Source organism: Xenia sp. Carnegie-2017, unplaced genomic scaffold (assembly GCF_021976095.1).
Source record: "Xenia sp. Carnegie-2017 unplaced genomic scaffold, XeniaSp_v1 HiC_scaffold_24, whole genome shotgun sequence".
NCBI lineage: Eukaryota > Metazoa > Cnidaria > Anthozoa > Malacalcyonacea > Xeniidae > Xenia > Xenia sp. Carnegie-2017.
In genome coordinates this window covers 305,943-316,697 of record NW_025813487.1, presented here as the reverse complement: position 1 = coordinate 316,697, position 10,755 = coordinate 305,943, and the positions used below count along the sequence as shown (strand labels likewise).

Below are 10,755 nucleotides of genomic sequence, written 5' to 3'. Positions count from 1 at the left end.
GGGGATTGTAGGGAGAAAAGAAAATCGTTTAAAAATGAGTCTCATTTTTGCCCAAAATACTCTTTTCTTCCTGTGCTCTCACCATTTGGCAAGTGATTGTAACAGAATCTTTCTTTTGGCACATTTTGTGACCATATATGGCAATAGAAGATCAGCAACTTAGATAAACTCAGTGTGTCATTTGCTCCACATGCATGTCATTACTTCCTATGCCAAATTACTAACTTTGTCGTCTAGATGTTCTTAGTTTTCAATGAATCTTTTTTTTGTATGCATTTCTTAAAAACAGACTAGAAAATTCAATGGTCCGACGCGACGTAGGTATATAATAGGGGGTATAATGTTGTATAGGGGGAAAGTAGGGGAAAACAAAGAAAATCATTGTAGGGGAGGTAGGGGGGAAATAAAGTTTTCGTAGATGAAATGTGGCAGCACTGACGTATGATTTGTTTATCAAATAATGGAGAACTAACTGGAAAACTAGTTCTAGTCCTTTTTTTGCCTTTACAGATCACGTGGCAGACATTAAGAAGATGGTGAAGTCTGAAATGCTACATTGGATAAACATGTCTATATTTGTACAAAGCTTATACTATACGCGTATAGTTCGGCATTTTTGCTTACCGAAATGTTGTCTTCAAATTTTAGCGGGTGGATGGCCGTCCAGTTATATATAGTTCAATGTTTTAAACACAGTTTCTGCAATTATTAATTCATAAAGTTTAAAAAAATACCACACATTATTTACATTAAGACATTCGTGAATTTCACATCTTTTATCAAACGGTGATAACTTAAGAGAAGCTTCACCCAGCGTCTTGTCACCTTTCATTCATTCCTCTAAATGGTTTGAACATTTACTGACGATAAAAAATATTTCACATAATGTAAAACAATGAAACATCCATCTCACGTACGACAAACCTGTTGTATTTTATTTCAAATTTCACACTTTGTCGTCGAAATATTCTCGCCAACGATCGGTTTTTTCTGTCGATAGATATCTTAAACTTTTGATCAAATTCTATACGAAAAAACAGCGTAATTGCTCATTGATGTAGAACAGGGGTCTCCAAACTACGGCCTGCGGGCCAGATGCGGCCCGTTGGGCCTCTCAATCCGGCCCGCAGAGGCACTTCAGAAAAAATAATATTATTATTAAACAAAATAAATTTTGTGCAGAAAGTTCACGTTATGTCGCAAGCCAAGTAGCAAGAGTGGCTTACCTCAATTTTTCTCCCAACTTCCGTTTCAAGCACCCTGCGAAATTTAAAAAGCTGAAGGATAACGTGGAAATTTTTTATATTCTTCGGCCCGCAACATGCTGGATGAAATTTCATGTGGCCCTCTGGCTGTAAAGTTTGGAGACCCCTGATGTAGAATAATGAATTTAATGAGGGGGGAGGTTCTAGCATATCAAAAAAGCTTACAACCACAACATTGGATATTATTGACGTCATGAGTATTTAAGTAACACGACCATTCTGTCCATAGCATTAAACTGAAATAGATGGAACGATACCTGTAATACAAAACTCTAATAATTTTTGAAGCCATGATTTTACTCAAGACTCGCGAGACTTTACCCCAGACACGCGTGTGTAGTCAATCGATTACTTCGCGAGAGAATCTCGAAACAATAAACACGCGTGTCTGGGGTAAAATCTCGCGTGTGTGGCGTAAGATAAGGCTTCAATTATTTGCTTGAGGTAGCGTTCCACGTATTTTAGTTCAATGCTCCATAGTAAAGTAACTCCTCCCCAGTCCCAACTCACACCTCAATACAAGATCATGCAGGAATTCAATGCTGTATGATATCATTCATTTCGAATAAAACTTACCAGGATTAATGTTGTGTTTGATGGCTTCCATGAAGCCAGTTTAAGGTTGATCCTAAAGTTGCGTGATTTTAAAATTTAGTGTAGACAAATAACATTGATATAAGAAAAGTGAGAAAGTGTTTGTTACATGAGCAAAATCTGTCGTTTGCAAAACATAGAATTTGTTCAACGGTAATGAGAACAACTGCTTGAACAATGATTTTATTGTCTAACAAAATTCTTAACAATGCTTCCATTGTTTATCACAATTGCACGCTCTTGCGTTGAGTCTAAACATGCAAAGATGTCAATTCACTCTTCAGAGATCAAAGGTTTCTCACTTTTGGTAATTTCCACATGTAAAACAAGCGACCATCCTTACGACAATCAACATCTTCGTGTGATATTCTCAATTTCATCACAACTTTGACAATGTTACAGTGTTGAATTCTCCAAATATAAATTTGAAAGTTGACGGGAATCATAGAATGAAAAAGATCTTTACTTCACATTACAAAAAACTAATCTCTCTCTGTTCATGATATTTTTACATAATTAAAAACTGACAGTTTTTCCACGGTTAAAACAAAGGATATGGACAATTTTTTCTGCAATATTTTTGAGTTCGTTGTTCATACCATAAATAACTGTCCTTTTGTGATATAAAGAACTTTTTATTTTCGTTTTAAGTGATAATTAATGTTAGTAAATACAATAGGTTAATATAACTACAAAGGTTGACTAAGTGGATTATTCAGGTACATTAAGTTTTAAAAATTTAATTCCGCATCCACCATTTGTTACTATAGCTAAAGTTCCCGTGTTGTAATGCATAGTTATATCAAATACAGAATCTAATCCATAAAATTTAGCAAATATTTTTTCCTTCTTTAAATCTGCAGCAATCAATGCGCCGTCAAACGATTTTCCAATGCAATACGATTTATGTACGATTTCGTCTACACCATAAAAAGTGTCCATTAATTTATCAATCAAATTGGCATCACCGTTCTCATCAATTAAATAAAAGAGCAGATCATCGTCACTAAAATTCATTGTAACGACTGCTTGTTTATTATCACTTATAAAGCAATTGAACGAGACATCTGAAAAAAGAGATGCACCTAAGATTAACACATCATCAATGAAATGTATTTTCCAAGGTTCCAAGTAAAGTTCATTGTTGTTATTTCTCCATTTCCATATTGTGTATTCTGTTTTGTTTACAGTTAAAATAACAGAATTATCAGGTGATACAGCTGCTGCTTTAAATTCTGAACTATCAACAGGAAGTCTTTTGTTGTATTGTATCTCACCCTTGGTAATTCTAGCAACTTGAACAAACTTTTCTTCTTCAATACAAACTAAGACATCAGCAAATGTTAAGATTTCTACAGGTTTAAATCCAATGTTAACATACTTTGCTTGAGTAGAATCTACAAAATTTTCAGACGAAGTTGATATCTTCATAAGATGATCAGAACCATCCCATATCCACAGTAAACCATCCGACCACCAACATCCTAATGCATTCTTCAGTTGTATTGGTACAGTTTGAATAATAGTGCAATGTTCCATGCTCCAAATATGAATGTTGACGTGGTCACCAACAGCGAAAGCAGCAAAAAAAGATCCATCCGGTGAAAAACAACAACATTTAATTCTAAATTTCTCAAAGATAAATGAAGGTCTCCAAAGATGATCAGTTTTGATAACTTTAAGCTTGGAAAAATACGGCACAACGTAAAATTCCTTAAACGAGATGGGATGGACTTTGTTAAGATAACTATCAACACATGGACACCAAACATCTGGGAAATGAAACACGATTTCTCCTTGATCGTTGTATTTTGTCAACTGAGTGATTTCAAAAAGCTTTACAAGCTGGTTAGTATGATAAAAAGTACAATCACAATAATGGTGTGTTATATTTGAGATTGCAGGTTGTAAATAGTATTCTTGAACAGAAAAAATATCGATTGCCTTTGGGAATTGAAAAACATACGAAGTCTCGACGAATTCTGCAACAAAGAACTCTGAACATTTATCGGTGAATTGTAGTTTTTGGTAATCGACAACGCAGCGTCGATCGATTCTTTCCAAAGTTAATGAATTCCATGCAGTGAACACTTTTATAAATGTGTTCATAAAGCGATGATGCTCCATTTCGTCATTTTCTACATATTCTGCAGTAATGAACAAACCAGAATCTAAGAAAGAGCAACGATTAACGACATCATCTGACTGTAAACATAATAACAAACGTCCTTTGTTAACGTCCCACAACTTTACTTCAGTAGATCCATCACTAGTTACCAGTCTATTTCCGGTAGGTGAAAAGGAGCAACAACAGACGTTTCCACGAACAAAACCAAATTCCTTTGATGTTGATAAGTCATAGATGTTATACAGGGTCATAAATTTGTTTACATCATCCCATTTATCCAACCTTGAAGCATCGAGTGCAGTGCCGAGAGTGCATCTTTCTGTAAATTCAGGAAGCCCAAAAATAGATATTTGACCATTGTCATATCCTACAGCAAGAAGTTCTTTATTGGACGACACACAAAGACATGTAACGTTAGCACGCAAGGAGACAGTCAAATGATGATGGTTTGTTAAATATGTTGAGTCTAAATCCTCAAACCAAACAAGCTTTCCTTGTTTTAATAAATCTCTTGCCAATAATCTTCTTTCGCTTTTGCTATCAATTCCGTTTGCAATAATTTGTAAATAAGATAAGATATCATCTAACGTTGACGCATATCTTAATGTCTTAAACAAATGAAATAGTTGTTCATTAAGTTCATCTCTTTCTAAAGTTAGTAGTTTCTTATAGAATTCATTCAATTCAAACATAATGGTAAGCACGTCAATGTCGTCCACACACATTAACCTCGCACAAACCACTTTGACATCAACTACCCAGCTAAAGTCAACAGTTTCACCACATTCTGACATATGATAGATTCCATTCTTCAAAGCATATTTAATCATAGCACTGTTCATCTGATCTTCAAAAATGTTCATCAACTTAATTTGTTCAAACAATTTCTCACAAGCATGCCATAAGAACTTATGACCATTTTTTGGATTAACTGTAAACTCATGCTGTTCGTAACCATCTGAATTCAACCAATCAATTACAGATTTGTGATACACGGTTAAACAATCATCGTAAACTGGCAAAATTTGAGATAACAGTTCAATGATGTCACCAGAAAAACCTAAATAGCTAAGCAATAAAGTTAATGGTAAAAACTTCCGACAGGAAGCCAGCACTTCAAGAAATTGCATGAAAGTAGTTTCGGAGATAACAGAATTTCTGGGACTTTTCTTCGTTAACAATTCTTTTACTCTTTTGAATTGCTTTGTGTAAACACCGCTTAACCCACTAGGGACCAATTGTTGAATGTTTTTGTAAGTAAGCTCAATATTTTCCTCTTTCAAGCTCAGTTGTGCGTAATACGCATAAAGAAATGATCCCTCACATTTTTTAACTAATGGCGATAGAACGTAGCGATCTCTCTGCACACGATCATTCAACTGATGTCTAAAATACTTGTGCAGGTCTTCTTCATTGTTTTCATCAAGAGGATTAGTTGTAATTTCCACAAGATTCATGTCTTTCAACTCCTTTTGAACAGAAAGTTCAGGACGACTGGTGAGGAAGATTTTAATCCATTTAGGCAGTCGGTCAAACTCTTCTGCAATCAATTCCAACAATTCACTCTTGCCATCAACTTGGCTTTCATCTAAGGCATCAATAACCAAAAGCATTGGTCCATGATCTTCCAATGAATGCAATGAATTATTTAATACAACAAGGAATTTATCGGTGATCGATTCTTTGGAATGGTTTCTCTGTAATTCTTCATTCAGTTTATTTCTAAAATTTGATATTGTATCACACATGCTACTGGCCAATGATTCTATCAATATTCGAGGATTTCTATAATCTGATCTATTATATCTGCAGAAATGACAAGCAGCAAATTTCTTCTTTTCAGAATATCGTCGACACAACTCAGCAGCGAACACACTTTTCCCAACACCTGGACCGGCAATCAAAATCATGACATTAGAAGTATCTTCACTTCTATCTTTAAAAAATGTGTCGACTTTTTCAAATAACCATTGTCTAGTGCCTTCAAGGTATTTCTTGTTAAGATCTTTTATAAGACCATTAAAATTACACTTTCCAAGCTTCTTGAGATCTGAGCATGTTTTATCCTGTATCATTTCTCTCACTCTGGTTACATCAGCTTTTGTTGCCATATCTTGTTTAATTTCTACTACATCAGCTTTTGTTGGCATGCTTTCTTTAATTTCTTCTACTTTATTTTTCATAGCTTCAAAATATTTTTTTAATTCTTTTACATTTTCGCTAGTTTTCTCGGCGACATTGATTAACTGTTGTTCTTTTTCATACCATTCTTTTAACATTTCAAGATAATTTGCCTCATTGGGACTGAGGGGAGCTTTCTTTACTTCATCTATTTCAGTTTGTTGAATACCCAGACCAACCAATGCTTTTGAAATTTCCTGCCACAAGTTCTCAAACTCAGTGTCATTTACACTAGTTGTAGTTATGTGACCGTACACTTTGTTTCGATAAAACTTTATTCTTGCAATATTTGCTGAAATTGAGGTATCTGAATGTGAAGGATTATCCCATCCACCATTTGGGGGTGCTAGTCTGCATATATTTCGCAATAAGACAGTCAATAATGAGATGTCAAAGTTGTCAATGTCAGGTGATGAGCCATTTGAGGGGTAAAGAAGCTCCCATTGCTCTTTACTGATGACCCTTTTGTTTTTAAGCAAAGTCAATTTGTTCATTGTTGAAAGATCTTTAAGTTCATTGATCAAACTTGATGATCGAAAGTTAAAACTAAATCGCAATGTTGTTTTCAAAGCTTGGGCTCCTTTATTTATCAAAATTTTACTTAAACGAGATCCATTTGCCTCAATCTTCAGTTTTTGAGGTGCTGAAGCCATTTTCAAAAAAAAATTTTTTAGAATGTAATGTTGTGAATACTCTTACTTACTTTAATGAAGAATCGTTGGTTTTAATCGTGAAGCCTTTGTTTGAATTTCAAACTAAAAAGCAAGAAAAATAAAGGTAGAAAAATAAGTTACAACACTTTAAAATTAAACAAATCAACGGCCAACTGAAAAACTTAAATCAAAGTTCAAATATAAAACGTTAGTAAAATCTGTGATACAATATAACGAGTAGCTAAACAATAATGTTTTAAAAATAATGTTTTATAGAATCTTACTCACCAAATATGACCCCAAACGACTATTTCTACATTTCAACACTTATTTCTTTGTTTCACAACGTTGTGAAGGCGTGTGTGTCTTTAAACGTAAGGAATGGGCTCATCACGTGATCATTCTGATTCACTTCCTTGTAACTGGATACAGCTGAAAAGTAGTTAACGATCATGCTCATTGTCCATATATGGTTCTCACCAGATTTATGATTTTAACATAGACTTTTATAATAAATTAACAATATGATTTCGAAAAATTATTAGAATGGAAAATAGGCCAAAATGCATCCAAATATCGATCCAAATGGCCATTTTTCGTCAAAGTTTGAGTTTCCAAACCAAAGATCAGCAGCTATAGTCAGACAATAGTTGGTACTACTTGAGTCAGTCGTTTTCAAACGACTAAAAGGATCATGAAAAAATACATAAATTATGTAGAATTCTTTGAGGGTTTAACCGTTTTGTGCTCATGAAAATTAGAAAAACTGAAAAACAGCAAAAGAAATGAGCAACAGACAGTTTTTCTGGAAACGTGACCTGGCTTGTCGTGAATTTTATCAATTTATCAATAATAATATGGACGATGTAAAACTTATCGGTATAAAAAAGTATACGGGAAGAAATTTTTATAAATAATCAAAACAAGTAAAGTATCTTTCTCTTTCTGTAAGCATAAACATTACTAAAGAAGTAAGAGCATGGTAAAATGGGAACTTTTTACGTTAAATTACGCACATGCATTTGTCATGGGAAGTTTAAAGCATTGAGTTGCTGAGGAAGACTTTCTTTCCAATCGTGGCAAAGAGGAAACTTTGTAATTTTATATTGTTGAATGTTTAGTATATATAGAGGCTGCAAACGCTGTTTCAGGTTGTTTCAATACGCATTTTCGATGGTCGCATTTTATCGACGCATTTGTTTAATGCATGGTAACGCATTGAGTTGAAGTCTTGAAGAGACGTATTGGATAAGCATTTTTTGATTTTAATACTCGTGGTAATGATCCAACGTTTGTCGTCAAAAGAATCGTGATTTAGCATTCCACACAACAGAACACTTAAGTTGTGCGACAATGGCACTATAAATCTATAATTACCTATCAATGTGGTAATGTATAGTTGCATAATGTATAATGCAAATCGTTTGTGGTTGATTTAAATAATAAAATATAGTCTTTTTTGTTGATAAACAGATCATTTGTGTTTATATGATGAAACGCAATTTGATAAACTAAGCATAAATATATATTATCGTATTGTCCAATAGATGAGCGCAATTTAGCTTATAGTTTCGTTTCACGTTGATTTTTCTTTTCTCAGAAGTTGGAATCGTCTTATATACGGCATAATATCATCTGTGTATCTACTGAAAATGTGGATGCACAGTCAATGAATCCAAGTGGACGAGTATTCTGCCATTTAGTCAAACCTTACAATACAACGAGTAGCTAAACAATACGGCTTTAAAATCAATGTTTTACACAATTTTACTCACCAAATATGACCAAAGCGACTATTTTCTTCTTTTCCGCACTTATTTTTTTCGTTCCACAACGTAGAGTCACAGTTTTATATTGAGATATTTCTTCAATTTTGTCTTTAATCCTATTGTAATGTACACATCATTCAAATGCAAGGGATAGGCTCATCACGAGATCATTCTGATTCACTTCCGCACTTGTAACTGGATACAGCTGAAATGTAGACAATAATCATATTCATTGTCCATATATGGTTCCCACCAGATTTATGTTTTTACATAGACTTTTATTAAAAATTACCAATATGATTCCAAAAAATTATTAGAATAGAAAATAGGCCAAAATGTATCTAAATATCGATCCAAATGGCCTTTTTTCGTCATAGTTTGAGTTTCCAAACCAAAGATCAGCAGCTATAGTCAGACAATCGTTGGTACTACTTGAGTCAGTCATTTTCAAATGAATAAAAAGATCATTAAAAAAATACATAAATTATGTTGAACTCTTTGTGGCTTTAACCAATTTGTGCTCATAAAAATTGGAAAAACTGAAAAACAGCAAAAGAAATGAGCAACAGACAGTTTTTCTGGCAACGTGACCTGGCTTGTAGTAAATTTTATCAATTAGTCAATAATAATATGGACGATGTAAAACTTATCAGTATAAAATAGTATACGGGAAGAAATTTTCATAAATAATAAAAACAAGTGAAGTATCTTTCTCTTGCTGTAAGCACGAACATTACTAAAGAAGTAAGAGCAAAGAGGAAACTTTGTAATTTTATATTGTTAAATGTTTAGTATATATAGAGGCTGTAAACGCTGTTTCCGGTTGTTTCAATACGCATTTTTGATGGTCGCATTTTATCGACGCATTTGAGTAATGCATTGTAACGCCTTGAGTTGAAGTCTTGAAAACACGAATTGGATAAGCATTTTTGGATTTTAATACTCGTGGTAATGAACCAACGTTTGTCGTCAAAAGAATCGTGATTTAGCATCCCACACAACAGAAAGCTTAGGTTGTGCGACAATGGCACTATAAATCTATAATTACATATCAATGTGGTAATGTATAATTCATGCAAATCGTCTGTAGTTGATTTAAACAATAAAATATAGTCGTTTTGATAAGTAAACAGATCATTTGTGTTTATATGATGAAACGCAATTTGATATACTAAGCATAAATATATATTATCGTATTGTCCAATAGATGTAGCGTTATTTAGCTTATAGTTTCGTTTCACGTTGATTTTTCTTTTCTCAGAAGTTAGAATCATCTTATATACGGTATAATATCATTTGTGTATCTACTGAAAATGTGGATGAACAGTCAATGAATCCAAGTTGACGTGTATTCTGCCATTTAGTCTAACCTTACAATACAACGAGTAGCTAAACAATACCGCTTTAAAATCAATGTTTTACACAATTTTACTCACAAATATGACCAAAACGACTATTTCTTCATTCCCACACTTATTTTTTCGTTCCACAACGTAGAGTCACAGTTTTATATTGAAATGTTTCTTCAATTTTGTCTTTAATCGTATTTAATGTACACATCATTCAAATGCAAGGGATGGGCTCATCACGAGATCGTTCTGATTCACTTCCGCACTTGTAACTGGATACAGCTGAAAAATTGTCCAAATGGAAATCGCCAAACTATTTTTCCGAAATTCCAGGGTCAAAGATCAAGAGATGTATTGATGTAATAGGTACTAAGCACCGATCGCCATAACAGACCTTCAATTTCTTATTGTCGTATTGTAAAGAATCTACGAAAATTTTTACAAAACTTTTAGATTCAATAAATGATTAACTTCATTAAACTCCTTGAAAAATATGGGTTTGTACCTCATACGGTTTTGATACATGGTTGGATACTCTTTTCTGTGATGATTTTTGTAAGTAATTTATAATAACTTCATAAAATAGAAAGTTTGTTAAAGGCTTTGAAAATTAAATTAATGTCCTGTTTTTATAAAAGATCAAATTGTCTTCCGAGCATATTTTTTCTTATATTTATATAACAAATAGCTCTTTCCCTTGAAAGAGACATCTTTCCTGCAAGTTCAATATAGTACGAGAATATTTTTTGTGAACTTTATGTTATATCTGGTGTAGGTGACGTAATATTGAAAATAGAAAAAAATTTGACAAAAAAT

General features: G+C 33.4%; 1 protein-coding gene and 1 long non-coding RNA gene across 3 annotated transcripts; both read right to left on the bottom strand.

Moving 5' to 3' along the window:
- Positions 1-810: 810 nt before the first annotated feature.
- LOC124450890 lies at positions 811-1,485 on the bottom strand. Its single transcript, XR_006950248.1, has 3 exons — positions 1,431-1,485; positions 925-1,024; positions 811-840 (listed from the first exon to the last, which is right to left on the bottom strand). It is a non-coding gene; the product is annotated as an uncharacterized LOC124450890 (long non-coding RNA).
- A 718-nt stretch (positions 1,486-2,203) lies between these two features.
- LOC124450857 lies at positions 2,204-10,751 on the bottom strand. Of its 2 annotated transcripts, XM_047001524.1 has the most exons (5): positions 10,027-10,751; positions 8,597-8,795; positions 7,110-7,253; positions 6,872-6,923; positions 2,204-6,460 (listed from the first exon to the last, which is right to left on the bottom strand). In XM_047001524.1, exon 5 carries the CDS (start codon positions 6,264-6,266, stop codon positions 2,571-2,573), a length of 3,696 nt encoding a protein of 1,231 aa, XP_046857480.1. In that variant the 5' UTR covers positions 6,267-6,460; positions 6,872-6,923; positions 7,110-7,253; positions 8,597-8,795; positions 10,027-10,751; the 3' UTR covers positions 2,204-2,570. The 2 variants fall into 2 exon arrangements, with proteins under 2 accessions (XP_046857480.1, XP_046857479.1); XM_047001523.1 differs by lacking the exons at positions 6,872-6,923; positions 7,110-7,253; positions 8,597-8,795; positions 10,027-10,751 and having other exon boundaries at positions 2,204-6,857.
- Positions 10,752-10,755: the final 4 nt, after the last annotated feature.

What these genes read in the sequence shown, in the direction of transcription:
- LOC124450857 (XM_047001523.1), bottom strand. Translation starts at nt 6,821, where the DNA reads ATGGCTTCAGCACCTCAAAAACTGAAGATTGAGGCAAATGGATCTCGT.